Source organism: Punica granatum, chromosome 6 (genome assembly GCF_007655135.1).
Source record: "Punica granatum isolate Tunisia-2019 chromosome 6, ASM765513v2, whole genome shotgun sequence".
In the NCBI taxonomy this organism is placed as follows: domain Eukaryota; kingdom Viridiplantae; phylum Streptophyta; class Magnoliopsida; order Myrtales; family Lythraceae; genus Punica; species Punica granatum.
Genome location: NC_045132.1, coordinates 23,719,224 through 23,739,073, shown reverse-complemented (window position 1 = coordinate 23,739,073; position 19,850 = coordinate 23,719,224). Strand labels below are relative to the sequence as shown.

Genomic DNA, 19,850 nt, shown 5'->3' with positions numbered 1-19,850 from the left:
TTAAAAATTGATAAATCACGTGACTCCTAAAGCGATAAGTATCTAGGAAACTAATAACAAGATAAGTTCCCGAAGATATGTCTTATCTTAAAGACACCGAAAATATTTGAAGGGAGGGAAACAGACGTATAGCTTGCGGAGAGGATAAACGCTTTAGCCGTTCACATTGACCCATTTCAGATTACCGTACAATCCCCTTTCCGCCTCTTTGACTGCTGAAGTTAAACGCCGGGGGGGGGGGTGGTTTGAAATTTTTGGACGGAGAGGGGGGTAAATTGGACAATTCGTGCCAAGCAATGATATGGAGGGTGGACTTGCTGGTCATTTCACCTGAGCTCACTGACTCCTATGTGGGGGCATAATTAGACTTTGCCTCGTAAGGGTGAAGTCACCCCTTGTCGTACTCCCAGCTGGGACTAACTCAGGAGCTCTAATGGCTCCGCATCTCAAATTGTGTTTAATTTTAGAATTAAATATAATTAAATTTTAATTTTAATTGAGTTGTAATGATTGTATTATTAAATTACGAGAAAAAGTGTAAAAAAAATAATGATTAGTTGAGAGAAAATAATAATTATGTCGTTGAATTGTGGAAAAAATAATAAATAGTTAAAAAAAAGTAATGATTGTGTTGTTAAATTGAAGATATATAGAGTTGAGTTAAAATTAAAGTTAAAATCGATTTGTGAAACCAAACAAGCTGGTGTTTCACTATATTATACAACAATTCTCTCCTTTTACCATCGGTTTAGATTTCAGCATTGTCCTTTTACGTGGAATATATTGTTAGAAAAAATTCACAGGCTTACTTCGGACTTTGATCCATCCGCAACTCAAAAGTTTAAGCCAATAGGTTGCTAGACTATTATCTTTTATAAACCTATGAATTTCCTCTTAACTTTTTCATGTGGGATTACCTTCAACACTCGCCCTCACCATTCTCCATATAGAAGAAAAACCGTCCCAGCAATTCTCCCCCTTCTCTACTATGTAAAGGATTTCGAGCCGGGTTTTCATTTCCGGCCTCGAATACCAATTGTTAGGCCCTCCACTAGCCACGAGTTCCACACTCGGGCCTTGGTGTGGTGTGAGTTTCCACACATAGCGTGTGCACTTCCCCATGATCGTTACCTTGGGCTTTGATACCACTTGTTATGAAAAATTCACAGGCTTACTTCGGACTCGGGCCTATCCGCATCTCAAAATCTTAAGACAATAGGTTGCTAGACATTGTCTCTTATAAACTTATGGATTTTTTCTCAACATTTTTATGTGAGATTACCTTCAATACCCGTTCTCACCATCCTTCATATAGTGGAGAAACTGTCCCAACATATATATATATATATATATATCGTGCCACAACCAAAACATGTAGGTTATAGGAATCGAGACGGGCAATTTCGTAATTTGCTCCTGTCTTTGCCGATCCTTTTGTTAAGCTGATGTTTTCATTTATTTTCGTGTTCATGCGAGGGGGAGCAGCTGTAGTCGGGGATTTGAGGAGTACTGGCCATTACAAAATGAATGTCATTATTTTACCGACCAAATTGTACATTTTTGGTACCACGTTTGCTACCTGTTTGTACGATTGGACGGTTGGAAGGTTAATCGTACAAACAATATTTGGAGCATGGAAACGACTTTAATCCTTTGTTAATTATCGATAATTTACTTGAGAGATGTACGGATTAGTTAATGTTTTGATCCGATTCTATATCATGCATATAGTTTTTGATAAATGATATCAACCCGCGAGATGAATAAAAGTTGCCATGATGCATCATCACCCCGAGATTGGACATGAAAAGAGATATAACTGCACTTACATGGATTAAAAAGACAATAAATAGACCAACACTTATTATATACCATAAATAAAAAGAGACTGTGAAGTCGTAAAACGTCTGCAATAATATCGAATAAAAAGCACGTTATCTCATAGATTAAATTAGAGTTCGCATATGACATTCATTTGCATATGAGGTTGGCAGTAACATAATCGATTTCTTATGTTCGATATGATTACCTCATCATGAAGAGAGCGCAAAATCATTAAAGCTAAAACATACACATATGCATATGTACGTATATAATATTTTATTTATATACTATGAATATTTCAACCACTGAACCTTATAAAAACTGGGCACCCAGTAAATTTGGTAGGCTTTCCAAATTATTCTTCGAATTATGCATCTACAAATATTATAATAATCTTATGATCACTTTGGGAGATTTTGTTCTCTTTATTAAAAGATGTTTGAAACAATTAAAATATATATTTTAGTGCTAAAGTCCTCAATAATATCTATTTAGTGGAGGACATGAGAGGCTATTTGATTTTGAATTTAATATTTAATTAATGAAGTTAGGAAAAAAATAATAATAAGTATAATGGCACTCAATCATATCGTCAACTGCCATCAAGTTACTTGCCGAAATGAAAGAACCCAGTCTCATAAATCTACTCAAACACGAAACCATGTTTTTTTTTTCTTTTTTATCCCTCAATGTTTTCTTAATTTTGTCGAGGAATATTTACGTTTATAATATTCAACAAACTAAGAGAGAAGGGGAGGGGAATAGTATAATTTCATTTTATTTGGTAAAAATTATTATAGGGTGCACGCATAAGGATGCGTGTTGGACATTATATTCTCCAATTAAATTGATTTTTCTTTTTCTTTTCTTTTTTAAATTTAAAGGGAAATAAGAACAATATAGGATTTGGTAATAACGATGTGGGAAGATGCCCCTTGTGACAGGTCCTTGAAATTGACAATGCGTTGGAGATTCTTCTAATGAGGATGAGCAGGGAGGGCCATTAATCCAACTGCCATTGGCATATATCTCCCCCACTCTCTTTTGACAATGTATTTGTATATTCGAAATTATACACAACTTATCTCTTCTCGAATGAATGCTTATAAATAATAATTTAAAAATTTAGAGTATCTTATTCTCAAGGATTGTATCGTAACAGATGAATTGTTGTAATTGCTGGACGGACCTAGGGCGCATGCTCGGGATGGTATAATCCTAATTTCTCGAAGGTTCGAATGGTTATGATTTTCATTAATATGTGAAAATTTTGAGAATGAAAATTATTTTTCGACGTGCATTATGGAATTTGAAAGTTTTAAGTAGATCATGACTAATTCAGTTTTAGCATAGTCGGCCTTCTACGAGATAAAGTTCTTTCAACATACATTTTATTCATTCACAATACTCAAATTTAAAGGGAGTTAACTATTAAAACGGACTCATGGTGCTATAATGGAAATTATGTTAAGTTGTGGGGGGAAAAGATAGAAAATCGCGAGGGTGAGAGGAGAGGTGGGTGAGAGGAATAAAGGACCAGGGGTCCTACTTGCTTCAAAACGACGGGCACCCACGTCGGATTTGTGGAACCTGACAAAAATGCCACCTTCAACTTGATGCTCCTTTTCGAGATTTCCTCAATCTTCTTGTCTCACTATTTTAGATCAGATGGGAAGAAAAAAAAAAAGTAATTTTGGTTGCAAATCGCCTCAAGTATCTTCCATCACAAGTACAAATTTGCCCCTACATTACTAATTCTAACAATTTTCTTTTTTCGTGAGCTTTTTATATTTCGATTGAATACTATGTCGGGACACCATAATACTATATAAGCACATGAATCACATGAAGCATCGCAGGGAAAAGTAAAATGAGGTTTTCTTTTTCTCCTTCTCGTGTATCGATTGCTTTTCTTGGATAAATAGCATGTGAAGTTAGAAATTGGGACATATTTGCCTAGTCTAGAGGAAATAAGAGGGTCATACGGTCATATCCCATCAAAGAAAATTCCATTGTAGCTAAGGGGGAATTATTGAATTATAGAACCACTAAGAGAGAGGTCAATTTTGGCATTTTTTTCTCTACTTTAAGTGGAAATTCGCGAAAGTTTAAACTCATGCTAATTTGGTGGGATCCAAGTCAGTGAATTACCTCATCTAACATTGAGCAAAAAAAAAAAACATTGAATTACCTCATCTAACCCCCAAGTAGTTGAACAGGCAAAATGTTTGTTGAAAATAATAAAGTTTCAACCACCCTTTATGATATGTATATATGGGATCCCAATAATCCCATGCATGTCATCGCTTCTTCTTTTTTTTTTTTTGTATTTTTGGCCACCATGCATGTCATACCTAGGTACCAAAATTATAATCTATTTACTTAGCAAAAAAAGAAAGGTACCAAACTTATATGTATTTTTGCCTTCAATTTTTTTTTACTTAATGGAAATTAAAGCCAATGGAATTATAAGTTTAGTGAAATAAAATTAAATAAATGAGGTTGGGAAGGGGGGATAACGTGGGGACGGTTGGGATTTTAGTTAAAATGGAGCCTCAAACATTGACAATGGAAGAAAAGAAAACCTGTCCTCCTTGATTCCGTAGGAAGAAGGGAAACCTCTATCGATCTTTTGTCTATTTTCCTTTTGGGTCCCAATCATAAATCTAGAAAAGGAAAGGAAGAGAAAAAAGATAAAAAGGAAAAACGAGGGATTGAATTGAAAAAGAGAAAGAAAATATATTTCTGTCTTTTTCGATATACATCCTGATATTCAAAAATTCAATGAATCTAGATTAATCAATTTGGAATCGAGTCGCTCCACAAGAAGTAAAACTCTTTGAATTGTGGAGTTTCTATCCAGAAACATTAATTAAATGAAATAAAGACCGAACCGTTAAACTAAATTCATATGGCTATAATTTTTCTTTTTTTCCCCTCAAGAAAGAAAGGAACTTGAAATTGGAAATTCCATATATAAAGATGAGATGAGAGATTCCGAGGGACAAAGCCAAATTGCTCTCTCGAGACCCCACTTTGTGTGTGTGCGCGCGCGCGCGCGCGTTTATTAGTCTGATGGAAAGGGCAGAAAAGTCGGCTTTTTCATGAGGCCAATTGCGGCTATGATTTTTGTTTATATATCTATTTATTCATTTATTATTATTCTTTATTATTAATGGTCTCCCTTTCATTTCATTTGATCACTTTGTGGGATTGGAGTCAAAGGTGTTTGCGTGTGGATGTTGAAGAGGGTTTTTGGGGGAGAAAAAAAAATAGAGAAACGTCAAAGCCTGCAATTATTGTGGTTTTTTGAACATTACACACATACATATGTGTGTGTGTATATATATATATATATACACACCCTTAGGAAATAATTACGGCATCATTTCCTTTATTTTTAATTTAAAAGGAAAAACAAATGGTTGTTAAGTGGAAATATGTCTCTTTGGAGTTGCAAGGTCCTAACATGTCCTTGTCTTTTGCGCTACCTCAGCTTTCTTTTATATGTCCTAGTTATACGTAGTTCCGCTTCCACATATTGTATTGATACTTACGTTTTTTTTATTATTATTAAATTTCATATAATAATTTCCAGGTCGTGGTTATGTCTCTGTCGGTAACTCTAAGGTAGGTTTTGCGGATAAAATGTGCACGCCGTGTTAGTATTTGTTGGATTGCTTTACTTGCCATATAAAGATCATCCAAACAAGTTAAAATATTGAGCATTTCACAAGTTATAAATATACTATGGCATGGTGGTTGCAAACCCGAACTAGTTAGGCATGAATTGTGCACTAATGTGAGCAATTAAATTAGAGGTTGAAATGACGCTTTTCTCCCATTCTTTAATTATTTTTCCATATTTCTTATAATAAATTTTTACAAGTTTTTTTTTTTTTTTGGTTTTCCTTTAATGAGACTCTGCTCTATAAAATGGACATTAACCTTTTATGGGGTTGCCCAACTCTGAAGCATTTGTTGATTCCATAGGAATTGCATTTCACAAGTGCATGTAAAGAGTACTTTATTGCATGTGCACACATGGCATCTGTGCCTTATGGTAAAAGAGAGAAGAGGGGGAATACTTTTTTTTTTATAGTATTTTTGCCAGAGGAGGAGAATAATATATTTTTTAGGGTAAATTAAAAAAATTAAACAAGAAAAGAAGAGAATAGTTGCCGCGTGCTAATACCCGAGAAAGTTTTTGTTTTGGAGGAATAACAAATGAAAGCTTATGCTTGGAAGGAAAAGAAAGCATTAAACTATACAATATCAGGAAAATTATAGTTCCTTATTCAAATGTACTATGCAATAGACCACTCAAGCATATACATATATATGTAAGTATGTATAAGATAGCTTACATGACTGCTGCAGAATCATAACAAGTAGAATCGTGTTGAACTTGAAATCAGAAGAGAGAGAGAGAGAGAGATTGCGAGGATAAAAAAATTGTATAAATTCGTGATCTTTTTGTTAATGCGCTGTTATCATATATCTAAAGAATTCATTTTATTTTTCATAAAATTACTTTTAGTTCTTTTCCCGACAAGAATCATATAATATTATTTCTTCTCTTTTCCGAGATAGGGTTGCAGTACTTGGCTCTCTCTCTCTCCGTATGTTATTATACTTATTTTGACGATGGGGTCAATTATCCTCACAAATAATTCTTCTAAGTGGTATGCCTAAAAATCATTCTAATTCAAAATTCACTCACATTTATTGAATAGTTATTCAATATATTATGTAAATTACTACTATGCCATCGTGATTGGAATTTTAAATAGGAAAATTTTTAGGTTAATTATTTTGAGAATACAATAATACTTTTAAATACTATTATAGCCAGACAAGAAAGAGATATTTCCTTGAATTTGTCAAGACTTTCTAGATAACCATACACACACACACACCCCATATATATACACCCTCATATTTGTGAGGGCAACCAAAGGAAAGGGGGTATCTAGAAGACATTCTTTAATTTGGGTTGCCATCTATAAGACATTATTTAATTTGTTTAATTGAACAATTGTTTGAATGAGCTATTGAAAGGGAAATTTATCTTCGAGATCAATAAAAGAGGGGGTGCTTGCTTCCTTAATCTCTTTTGGCCTCTCACTTTTATATTTCGGCTTTTCAGCCATTAAGACAAAGCAAGCTTAGGTTGTTAAGGGAGCTTCACTGCTTTTGATTATGACCTCTGATATATATACATGTATTAAACTAGCATTGGTATACTCGAAGGAGAAAGCTAAAGTTATTAGACAACAAATGATGATTATGTATACGATTCTCGACCCAATATGATAATATAATATTAACAGAATTATCTGCAATTGGTCCATTTTAATTATCTTCTTAAAGATTGGCTCAATCGTGATACACAATGCTACACAATGCTACAAACTAACACTACCTAAGCAAAATGAGTAATGATTTAAGTCATCATTTTTGTTATTTATTTGCTAAAGCAAAATGTAGGTGTGTGTGTATGTATATATGGATGATATAATTCAAAGGCGTATATGAACAAAAAAAAAAGAGGATAAAAAAGAAAAGAGAGAGAATCTTCTAGAAAGTGGGCACGGGGAATTCAGAAAAGTCAAAATGCTGGGATCAAAAGTTGACCTATGAATTGTTTAATGATGGCAATAACTTTTGGGGAGGATTTTATCAACTTTTTTCTTCTTTTTTCGTCTTTTTTTTTCAAAGGGGGCATAAGCATAATACTGGGTTCAGTTACTTCATCTTGAAGCCATTCATGTCAACCCTTCTAAGCAACACACACATGAGGCATAAACCTAACCTTTCGTGCACAAAAGTTAAAAATCTACTCACACTTTACACCCATCGACTTCATCTAGATATATAGCTAGAAGAAACAAAAATTTAATTGGATTATTGATGAAAGTCAGACAAGAAATCAGCGCTTACTGTACATTTCGATATGTTACTCTTCTCCATGTCTTATTATACAAAACACTAATATAACATTCTATAAGACCATTTGTAAAAGATTGCAACCTATGTGCGAGAATATATAACTTTTCATTGGTGAGAGCAGAAACATTACAATACAATTGTTTAGCAATGCATTTCTTTTCAGTAAGATCATGAAGTGTCTTTAGTTATTGGTTGAGAAATCTACACTCAACCAATAACTTCCCCTCACCACTATCCAACCCCTCTTTGGGTATGCGACTTCTAAGAACAACTGAATGATTGACTTGCCCTCACCACTATCGACTCCTTCGGTCAAGCAACTTCTATGATCAACTGAATGGTTGACTGTTTCACGAGCATGTCGTGAAACACAGACTTTTAAAAAAGTGTCTTATCATAGAGGGAATGTAGCGCAGGGATGTACGCTTTCGCTTCGTAATCAGGAGGTTCCACATTCGAAATTAGTTGTAGAACTGCTCGTATCCCTTTATCTATTAGGATTTAGGATGAACTAATATTGAATTGCATGAGATCACATCACATGAGTATTGGTACTAGCAATGGTAAGATGATAATACATGAGAGAAGGTATATGTACGATCACATGTACTGATCACAGCATGAACAGAATTTGTTTGTATGCTCAACAACCGGTTAATTCAATTCCAGAGGGTTGCTTTCTTCGCAGGTTCAATTTTTCCCAAACGGCGAATAAGCCATTCTGACAACTGAAGGCACCAACAGAAACCCCTCACACTCCACACAAAGAAACTTCCACAACAGACACATTCACTTCTCTCTCACACACACAAATGGCAAAAAATCCAAAAAGAAAAAAAAAAGAAACATGAGATGAATTATTGGAATTGGTTGTCTTGTCTCACTGCATGTGAGCAAGCTGGACAGCAGCTATGGCTTCGATCGGGTGCCAACTGCAAAGGCAAAAGAAAATACGAACACTTCATTAACTTCCTGGCCCATGAAGCAATATATGTACGTCTGTATGTGCTTTTGATGTTGTTAGGTTGGGGTTGGGGTTGGGGGAAGTTGCATGGCATCATCTGTGGATCTATTCTCTACTTTCAGAATTTGAGCAAACATTTATGATGTTGCTTGACTAAGCAATTTCTGTTTCTGCTAATTTCTCGATTGTCCACAAGGAGACAAACACGAAATTCGTATGTATCTTCTGAGTCAAGCCAGTTGCCTCTGCTCACCCTTGCTTATCCATTTCTAGCAACCCAACCCAATTTCGTGAGTGGCAGTTTCGCATTTACTCCCCCCCCCCCCCCCCCCCCCCCCCCCCCCCCCCCCACTACCTACCTACCTACCTAGCTAGGTCCTCGACTCCTTGGACCTCACACCACCTATATAGTTCCCATTCAAATTCAATTTCATGACCAAATGAAAAGATTTACCATGCGAAAAAGGGAACCGATCCAACAAATTATAGATTTCGTTGCTAACAATCAGTTATTGTCATCCAGACCGCGCGCAATGCGTTATTATCTCGGGTCACAAAACGAGAATGGACACTGTGTAGCTGCCCTGCCCTCGACTGACAGAAAGGTCCGCGATGATCCCGAATCCGTAGGTCGGTCTCATTGAGCACGGGTCACTGATCCCAGTGACCGTGACCGTGGCTCTAATCGGTGGAGGGTCCTATCGGGTAGGCCTGTTGCGAACAGTTCCCAGCCCATTTTCCTAAGAAAATAACCGTTTGCGAGCAGCAAGCAGCAACTGAAGGTTGACCATAGAAGTAAGAGAGCCAACCAGTCCATGGGCTGGGTAACCCGACTGGCTCTACCAAACTGGGATTGGGCCCGGGCAGTCTCAGGCCCGTCCTGGTTGGCCTGGATGAACAATTGGGCCGGCTGAGACTTAGCCGGACAATCGGGCCCCACCAAAAACCATGACCTTTCCGTACTGGGTTATGATAACGGGCCTACATGCTCTAGCACTTGTGTCCTCCCTAGACTTGCCGTTTTCTTATTAATATTTGCAATTGATCAAAAACAGCTATTTTTGTTGGATTGGGAAGATGATATTGCATCTAAGGGAGTTAGCAAGATCTTTCACGAGTTCTTTTTTTTTTTTTTCTCAATTACAATGGAGGTTCGTGAGCATAGTACGACGAAATTAGGTAGGTGAGAGTGGCCTAAGAGTCCAGATTCTCAAGTTATAAATGTGCATAATATGGCAGCTAGTATTTGCATACACGGTAGGGGTCTGGGCATATGGGCCGGCACTCGTTCTAAGACATTTATGACTTCGAATGCATGGGAAACTATTCAACCACGACAGCCTAAAGTCTCATTCGGCATAAGCTTATGTGGTCGACCGTTCATATCCCACGCTATTCCTTTATCTCTTGGCTCGCCATTTTGGATAGACTTGCCACCAAGTCTAAGATTATCTCAATGGGGTTGCTCGTATGATTCCCTTTTGTGTGTATTATGTAGTGTTGAGAATGAAAACAGGGACCATTTGTTCTTTTCTGCCTTCCAGTAATTGCATAGACGTTCCCAAGAATTCTCAGATAATACAATTACACTATTTAGTGTACAAAGTGCCACAAGGGGCTTCTCCCGGCACTTCCAGCCACTGCCCCTGTTATTATCGGAAAGGAAGAAGGGCTTCTCCAGGCACTTCCGGCCACTGCCCCTGTTTATTATCGGAAAGGAAGAAGGGCTTTTCCAGGCACTTACTAAGCTCATAGCAAATGTCTTCCCCGTACCTGAAGGATCGAGTACATAAACTTCCAATAGAAGCAAGTTCTGCTCTGAGATTGACATGAAAAGTGGCATCAAAGCTTGGCAAAAACGGGTTTCCTCTTCATTTTGAAGGCAGTGACGGCCTCTGCTAAGTCATCGGAGATAAGCATTGAAGAGTTCCAAGTTGCCACATAGTCCAAACCTTGTTCCAGATTCAAGTCCCTAGTCCGCATCAGCACTGCTTTAGTCCCAATTACCGCCAGGGGAGGCTTGGAAGCAATTCCTGTGAAAAATTAGTCAAAAGTACCACCAATTAGTGATCCATTGATTCGCCGGTCTCTTGTCCAGACACCAAACATACAGATTACAGAGCAGAGCACTTCATCCTTTAAACAGGCATTGCTCAATGTGAATCTCGGATTCATGACTCAAAAGAACTAGCAGTATTCCACACTGACAGCATAGTTCTCTACAAAAGCCACGCATCTCTCTTCTCTTCTTTGGCAATACCAGTTTTACGGGATTGACTGACAGGAGGGTAAATGGAATTGGATTCGTGAGACTAGGAGGTGAAGGGATTATTAAAATAGAACACAGCAATTGATTTTATCATCACCGGAAAAAAAACAACTAAACACAGAGTGGCGCCAACAATGTGCCACCACATTGCTTTCCAGCAAGAAATTCGAATGGTAAGTGATTAATGCTTGCAACTCCTGCTACAAAGACGGAAGGGCCAAATATTAACTTCCAGTCCCATCCTCAACTTCAGTTAGATAAGGATGCTTTGCTAACAGAGACATGTTCATCTCCAGAGACAAATCATCCAGAGGCCTGACCCATTGTAATGTGAGAAAGGTGACGACTAATTTAGGGTGCTAGCTAGTGAAGCTAATTCATGAACTATACTACTCAGGGTTTGACTCCATTTCGTTGAGCTTGAGCTAAATGGCGCTTAGCTCATGAGGTTCACGTGCATATTCGAACTCCTCGCCGGATTACACAATCGCCTGACTTTCAAGCCAATTTAAATCTCCGGCACCCCAAAATCAAGCCTTGATCAGGAACTACATTGTACCTGAGCTTGTCAATGTAGGACTTTTACATGACGAGTTGACCTGAACTCAGTTAAATGTCAATGTAGGACTTCTACTGAAAGATGAGTTCTTCTTCTTTTTTTTGAGGATTATCGATATTATGATAGAGATATTGAGTTATTGTTATTGATAGATTTATTACCCTCAGCAACGATTCTGACGCCTTCGTCCATCTCCTGCTTAGATCCAAAAACCCTCGAAACAAGCCTTATCTCCTTGGCCTCCAACCCAGAGAACCTCCGTGCAGTCAAAGCCAGCTCCATTGCATTCCCGTACCCAACAATCGCCGGCAGCCTCTGCAAAGTCCCCAAATCAGCCGTGATCGCCATATCCACCTCCTTCACCGAGAAAAACGCGTCGCTCGTGCAGTACCTGACATCACAGGCGGTAATGATGTCGATCCCCGCGCCAACGCACGCTCCATGGATGCCTGCGATCACCGGCTTCCGGCATCGCTCGATTGCCGTGAACGAGTCCTGGAGGAACTTGATATCCCGCCGGAGCTTCTCCCCGGCGCGGCCGCGGTCGGCGGAGGCGCCAGCGGTGAAGGAACCGAGGGTGCTGATGTCGATTCCGGAGCAGAAGTTGGCGCCGGCGCCGGAGAGGACGATTACGCTGACGTCCGGGCTCTGATCTAGGGCGGCGAGAGCTTTGGGAAATTCGGTGAAGAAGTCATCGGAGAGGGCGTTCATACGGGCGGGGCGGTTGAGGTACAGGTTGAAAACTGGGGAATTGGGACTGCTCCGGTCGATTTTTAGGGATTTGAAGTTCTCCATTGACGAACTTTCAGCAGAGGGGAGAGAAAATGGATTCCAAGTGAAGCAAAATTTCGAAGATAAGGTTCAGTTTAGTATTTATTGGGGGAACAAAAAAATGCGCCAACGGCCGGAAAAAGAAAAAAAAAAGTAATAATAATAAATCAATGTGAATCGGTTCAAGTGGTACTCCTCTCATTCGGGTTAAGCAGATAAAATTCTGAGAGAGTTTAATTTTTAGTGAATCAATATGGCTTAAACTAGATTAATTGGACTCTTTTAGACTTTCGGATATTACGATGTACAATGAGGAAAATAAATAAATAAATAAATAAATTTTAGTAAAAAAAATTAAATTTGTAAAGATTAAGGTCCTACCGGGAGTCGAACCCAGGTCGCTGGATTCAAAGTCCAGAGTGCTAACCACTACACCATAGAACCGCTTTAACGTTAGTATCACTCGTTGAATTATATTTTTAATGTCTAACCTTATATTTCAAGTGATCGTGGAAATTGGCCACGTGTGGTGGTCAATTTGACATCACCTTGTGGACACACAAAAGAAAAAAAAAAAAAAAGGCTCCTTGGAATTGTTCTCAAATTTTCTTTTATGGGCATATATCTTATTAATTGTATTACGGCTTTTGCAATATCCTCCTACTATCACAAATAATATCCCGACCATATATTGTTCTCGCGCTGTGTGAGTCCAATTGTATAGTCGGTCGTACACTTCTTCCTCAAGAACATTCATTCCGGATCGAGTGAAACTCATTCGTGGCAGAAAGAAAAAGATTTCCTAATGCCCATACACTGTTGCCCAAAAAATCGGGCTCCCGACTAGTCTTGCGCTGTATGAGTATTATTGTGAAATCGGTCGTACAAAGTTTTCCTCTAGAACATTCATTCCGGATCGAATTAAACTCGTTCGTGGCAGAAAGGAAAAGATTTCCTAATGGCCAAGCAATGTTGCCCAAAAGATCGGGCATTCCTGAGAATTGATATGACACATTAATTACTCACAGCTGTAGCTGTTAATTAAGATCTTGATGTAACTGAGAATGCATGCACCTTTTGAATATTTTATGAATGATGAAAGCGAGAAATACTAACTAGGAAACACTTAGGTATATAGACATGCTTATATACACAAATGGAGCATAAGGGAAAGTCGCGTTAGCGTAGCATGGATTCATGTCACTTAAATCGACTTTTTTACCTTATTAATAATTGTTTATATGGCTTTTCTAAAAATAGAAATATAAGCACAGTAATACTCCGTCACCCGTGAAAAGTTTTAAGTATTCACTATAACCAGTGAAATGATCGAGGTGAGTAGTCAAAATTAGAAAAAAATAGGGGTGTTACGTACCATATCGATACCGAGAATTTCGGACCCTTTAACGTGTGATATGGGGCGCCTACACTAGTGAACACTACAAAAAAAGAGGCACGCATTTGTATAGTCACAGCACATGAACTTGTTTGTGAAAATCATTTCTTCTAGAGATCAATCAAAAATTCGATGCACGCTCTAAGAAATCATCCTTTTTGTGTCTGGACGTACATTCATCAGAAAAGGTTGACACGACGACTTGCGAAGTGTCGGAATGGTTCATTAAAAGTACAAAGGTCAATTAGTTGTGTGGCAAGTCCCTTTAATTGATGGGAATAAAAATTGGAACTCTGCCTAATCAATTAGCACTCTCGATAATGTAAGGAATCCACACGGAAACACATAATTTGCTAATCTTTTAGGTATACCAATTAATTAGAGGAGGGCCGTATATATGCAACCAACCTTATCATCTGATGTCCCGAACCAAATGATGGAGGGATTTGATCACTAATAATTGATTGTTTAGACGTGTTCTATACGGACCCCCGTAGCTAAGATTGACTCGTGAAAATACTTTTTCTTCGTCTTCTTCTTCTTCATATTCTTCCTTAATTCCCTCGAGATGGTTAAATATAAGATGCCCGATCGTCTATTCATGCCTGCCAATATGAGTATTATGAGTCGCGCACGTAATTATCCCGATATTGTGGGCTATTTGACATTTTGTTAATTAGGTTATGCTGAATTTAATCAATTTAATTGTGGGATTTTCCTTTTAGGTTTATGCCCGCACGTAATCGCAATATGTGGGTGGGGGGGACTTTTGGAACATTTTCTTCCAATTGGCTGCGACGTTTCTTCACAAACTCATCATCAGAAAATAAACATATTTGGTGGTCTCGATGATTCCCTTAATTCATGGGACGAAAAACTTCCATGTTTTTCTTGTTTAAGATGTGCTGCGACATAATCCCAAGAATACGATTTATTAGCGGCAAATTGAGCTGTTATCTAGCGGACTTTACGAATAATTTAAAATTTCAATCTCGCTAAAAATATCTCGAATCAAGACCAATCTACACTCAACCAGAGATTAGTCTTAGACGCCCCGTAATTTCACCAATAAGATATGCTCTGATATAAGTCAATGCATTCCATCAAATTATTATTATTCGTAATTTTACCAAGAAGATATTCTCTGATATAAGTCGATGCATTCCATCAAATTATTATTATTTACCTTTTTCCCTCTAAAGGGCTCGAATAAAATTGGCCAACAAAATCGAAAACCATTTAATGCATCTAACTGAAAATAGTATTTTAATAAAGAGGGAATACCGCATTGTCAAATATTTTTACTTATTAATGGAGGGATTTCAAATTTGATATTTATTATGAAACTCTACTTGTATCCCTCCATTAGTTTTTAAGATTTATATTTTATTATATTATGTTCATAAGCACTTTTTATAACCAAAAAAAAATTTAGTTTTTAGAGTGTTTAATGCGTTTAGATACACTCTAAAAATCTAGTTTTTAGAGTGTTTAAAATTCTACTTTGAAACCAAACGAGCCATTATAATCGTATCATGAGAACTACTCAATCATACAAGTGTAATGGCTCCAATGACTAAAGGCTACTGTTGAACAACTCTCTCCCTTTCTCGATCGAGACGTTTTTTGATGACCCTTTCTAATCACGTGGACGAGAATGAAAGTTTGTGGTAGATTAAAGAGAAAATAGCATTAGCTAGAGAAGCATACACATATAGTTAGAGATTCACGCACTCTACCTCGACCTATTATCACAGCAATTAGAATTCATTTGAAATGTTGAAAAGATTCACATGATTAATACACTACAAGAATAGTGTCTTACAAAGACGGAGTTTTGAGATGGAACGGATTCGTCTCTATTTTAAGACTAAAATTTTAAAAATTGAGACGCAAAATTCCGTCTATCAACCGATATATGAAAAAAAAGAAGATGGAAATCTCCATCTCATTATTCGAGACGGATTAGGAGATAAAAAATATTGTCTCTTAATGTGGAGATGGTACTTTCCGTCTCAAAATCCCTCTCTCCTTTAGAGATGGAATTTCGAGACAAAACGAGTATGTCTCAATTTTGAGGTGAAAAATGTTAAATTGAGACGAAAGATTCCGTATATCATCAAAGAGACGGAAAATAAGACATAGAATCCGTCTCTTTTTTTTAGACAGATTAGGAGATAGAAAATTTTATCTCTTAATTTCATCTCGAACTCCTCTCTCTATCCACTAGAGACGAAAATTTATATCTCAAATCTTATGTCTCTATGGATCTTGATATTTCTTATAAATTCAAATCTTTATTTCTCTTTTTTTTTTCTCTTTTTTCATTCCGAATATTCTTCACCTTCTGCAAAACCCAAAAGTCCTCTAGGTTTTACACTTAGAAAATTAAATAATTTGATTACTTACATGTTAAATGCATCAAATAAGTTATTAGTTGCTCATATTAGTTTTGATGTTGTGTGTAAATGAGATTACAAATAACTCGATATATGTAAATTATAAAAAAAGACAATATAAAAGTTTCAAAAACTATTAAAATAAAATAGATGAATATTGATATTTGATTGTACACTAAAAGTTTTGTAGATAAAATAATAAATAAATTACATACAAAAGATGAATATTATTAGGATAAACTATATAAATTACAATAAGAGTGTATGTATTTAACAAATAAGTAGTTGAAAAATAAATATTAGTTTTAAAATGAAAATTTGTAGATGTATAATAATGAATATAATGAAATGTTAAAGGGTAACAATAAATGAGAGTAGCCTAGGTGGTAACACGTGTGTGCGTCAAGATGAAGACCTTGGTTCGAGTTTCCATGAGTGCAAAGCCCACACAATTAAAGAGAGGGGGTGCATTGCACCCTTTGTATAGGGAGTAAGCGCACAGAAGCTCATGCTCCCTTCAGACTTGGCCGAATTGATATATTTTTTTTCATTTTACATCTTTCGACGTGTTTCGGATTGAGACCGAAAGAAAGACGGAATTTTCCCTTTCTAATGGAGCTTTCCGTCTCATTATTTTGGGATGAGGCTTTTTGAGAGGGACTGTTGAGACGGAGTTTTTCGTCTCAATTACCATCCCTATAAGGCCGAATTCCTATAGTGATAGTAAAAAGCTATAGATGAACGAGTAGCATGACGCTCTCCCTGTCTTGAAAAGCTTTTAGGTTGATAATGTGGACGAGAATGACACAGATTTAAGACAAAATATCTTGAGAGCTATACACATAGAGATTAACGTGTTCTTCCGCAATACATAATACATAATCACTACGAATAGAAGCTGATTTGAAATGTGGAGAATATGTATGTGATGATTAATTTAAAGGCTATTGATGAACGAGTGTATATAACTCACTCCTGCTCTCGAAAAGCTTTTAGGTGAACCTTTCTAACCGTGCATACGAGAATGGAAGTAAACGAGTTTGCAGCAGAATAAAGAGAAAATTAGTCAAAGAATGATACACATATAGTGATTATCATGCATGTTATCTCGAACACGTCATCACCAGATATAGAATTTGGCTCGAATAATGTCGAAAAGATTTAGACATAAAGGCTATTGATGATGAACGAGTGTATATAACTCTCTCCCGCTCTCGAAAAGCTTTTCGGTGAACCTTTCTAACCGTGCTGACGAGAATGGAAGTAAACGAGTCTGCAGCAGATTAAAGAAAAAATTAGTCAAAGAACGATACGCATATAGTGATTAACATGCATGTTATCCTGAACATGTCATCGCCGAATATAGAATTTGGCTCGAATAATGTTGAAAAGATTTACACCTAAAGGCTATTGATGATGAACGAGTGTATATAACTCTCTCCCGCTCTCGGTAAGCTTTCCGGTGAACCTTTCTAACCGTGCGGACGAGAATGGAAGTAAACAAGTCTGCAGTAGATTAAAGGGAAAATTAATCAAAGAACGATACACATTTAGTGATTAACATGCATGTTATCCTGAACAGGTCGTCACCAGATATAGAATTTGGCTCGATTAATGTCGAAAAGATTTACACATAAAGGCTATTGATGATGAACGAGTATAACTCTCTCCCTCTCTCGGAAAACTTCTAGGTGAAGGTGAACATTTTTTACCATTTGGACGAGAATAAAACAAAAGGTTTGTGATAGATTAAAGAAAAAATAGCCGATCGAGGAACTATATATTTGTAGAGATCAATAGGTCCTTGAATACAACCACTAGAATGGAAATTAATTTTCATTAACAAAAAGATTTATGATTAATTTTTAGATTGAGCTTCCTTTGAAAATGTGTGAGACTTTAACGGACCATTTGAATTAAGAGTTAAATTCACGAAATTTTAACTTTGATTTTAATTGAGGAATAAGACAAAAAAAATTTCTTACCGTTGTGGGCCACCCTTCCTTCTCTACCCTTGACTTTCAGGAGCCTTGGCAGAATGAGACCCGGCTCCCCCTCCCAACCTTCTTCTTCCCCTGCGACACAACGCCGGCCCCCCTCCTTCTCCTCCTCTGCTCGACATCTCATTACAGAACATGTTTGCGAATCGAATTCGTTCTACCCCACATTGCTTGTCCTCTGCGAGCGCGTGAAGCCGCTACACCTACCTCTGAAGCTTCGTGTCGGCAGTGCATCTGAGAGCACGATAGGAACTTAGCCGGGCCCCTACCAGTTCTTTCTCTTCTTAAGAAGTGCCCGAGCTCACTTCCAACTTCCTCATCGACATTATAGGTAATTTCTGCGACCTATTTCATCTCTAATTTGATAATTGTTTATAATGAGATTGTGTGTTTGAATAAGATATGGGGTCCACTAGTTTGACTTTTCAAAAGTGTGTTTTGTTGTGTAGTATGAAGTTAAAGTTAAAGTTAAAATCATTGTGATTTTAACTGGCAATCCAAACGGGGCCATAAATATAAATTCAGACATATCTTTTATGAGTTTTTCCTCAACGCAACTTCATCAAAAAATAGAAGTTAATTTGAAATGTTTGAAAGATTTGCATGACTGTTAGCTAGATGGAGTTTCCGCCATAAATATGTGAGATCATTTGAGAAATGGGATTCAATTCAGTGGCATTCGATCTCGACTTAAAATAAAAAGAACTCGAATTCAATTCGTTTATTATAAATGAGCCTTTTTAGTGTTCCTTTTTATTTCTTCCCTATCCTTCTTCTTTTGGTGAAATCTCTTTCCTCATTCTTATTAGACTTATATGTCTTCTTTGTAGTGGAAATAAAAGATTATAGTGTGTTTGATGGCAAAATCAATTTTTTTTTCTCAATTCAACAATACAATTATTACTTTTTATCTTTTTCTTAAAATTCTCATACTTTTTTTATTTATTATTTAAATTAATTTTTTAATACTAAATTCTCTTAATTATTTAACACATTTTTCTCAATTTCAACATTTTTTCCTCAATTCAACAACACAAACATTACTTTTTTATTTTCCTTTTCGAATTTTCTCACATACTTTTTTTAACTATTTTATCTTCATCTCCTCAAATTAAACTAAATCAAATTTAATTTCATTATCGAATGCTATGTAAATCATATATTTATACGCACCATGAATCGAAATGACGTGAAATCATTGAAAATGCACGGCAAATTTCCCCACCATATCCCAATGATTGCATGATGAATTGGCTCAACCCCAAGACACAAGAGATGGAGGTAGCTAGTGGACACTAGAACGACCGCTACCTCGTCCCATACGTCTCAGGTGGTCTCTGTCTCCTTCTCTCTCTCTACCTTTGATTAAACTACTGCATGATGAATCAAATAGTGGAGTCCCGTATGCATTCACCTGTCAATCTGTCAGTAAAGTTATCCAAGTCTCTTTAATTTTTATCTTTTTGGGTAAATATCATCACCCTTTATTAGATATTAAAATTTTCATTTCGTTATACTATACACATATGCAATCGAAAAAAAAAAAAAAACCTACTGGGTTATGAGCAATATGGCTTACATTGGAACATCTGTACGTGGGGAGTTCTCACACACAATTAAAAGATTGCAATCGTGGGAAGCAATACGTAGGGCATATCATGCATCAAATTTTTTTTTTATTTTATGAATATATCATGCATCAATCATATGTGCCAG

General features: G+C 36.8%; 1 protein-coding gene and 1 non-coding gene across 2 annotated transcripts; both read right to left on the bottom strand.

Moving 5' to 3' along the window:
- Positions 1-10,262: 10,262 nt before the first annotated feature.
- On the bottom strand, positions 10,263-12,420 carry LOC116211966 (delta(3,5)-Delta(2,4)-dienoyl-CoA isomerase, peroxisomal). The gene is made up of 2 exons (XM_031546520.1): positions 11,730-12,420; positions 10,263-10,773 (listed from the first exon to the last, which is right to left on the bottom strand). The coding sequence occupies exons 1-2, from the start codon at positions 12,361-12,363 to the stop codon at positions 10,583-10,585; spliced, it is 825 nt and encodes a 274-aa protein (XP_031402380.1). The 5' UTR covers positions 12,364-12,420; the 3' UTR covers positions 10,263-10,582.
- Positions 12,421-12,711: 291 nt separating this feature from the next.
- TRNAQ-UUG lies at positions 12,712-12,783 on the bottom strand. The gene has a single exon. It is a non-coding gene; the product is annotated as a tRNA-Gln (tRNA).
- Between the last annotated feature and the right edge of the window lie 7,067 nt (positions 12,784-19,850).

Bases quoted from the DNA above. Each gene is read 5' to 3' on its own strand.
- LOC116211966 (XM_031546520.1), bottom strand. From the start codon at position 12,363: ATGGAGAACTTCAAATCCCTAAAAATCGACCGGAGCAGTCCCAATTCC. The intron at 10,774-11,729 runs GTAATAAATCTA...AATTTTTCACAG, and splicing joins CGTCAGAATCGTTGCTGAGG to GAATTGCTTCCAAGCCTCCC.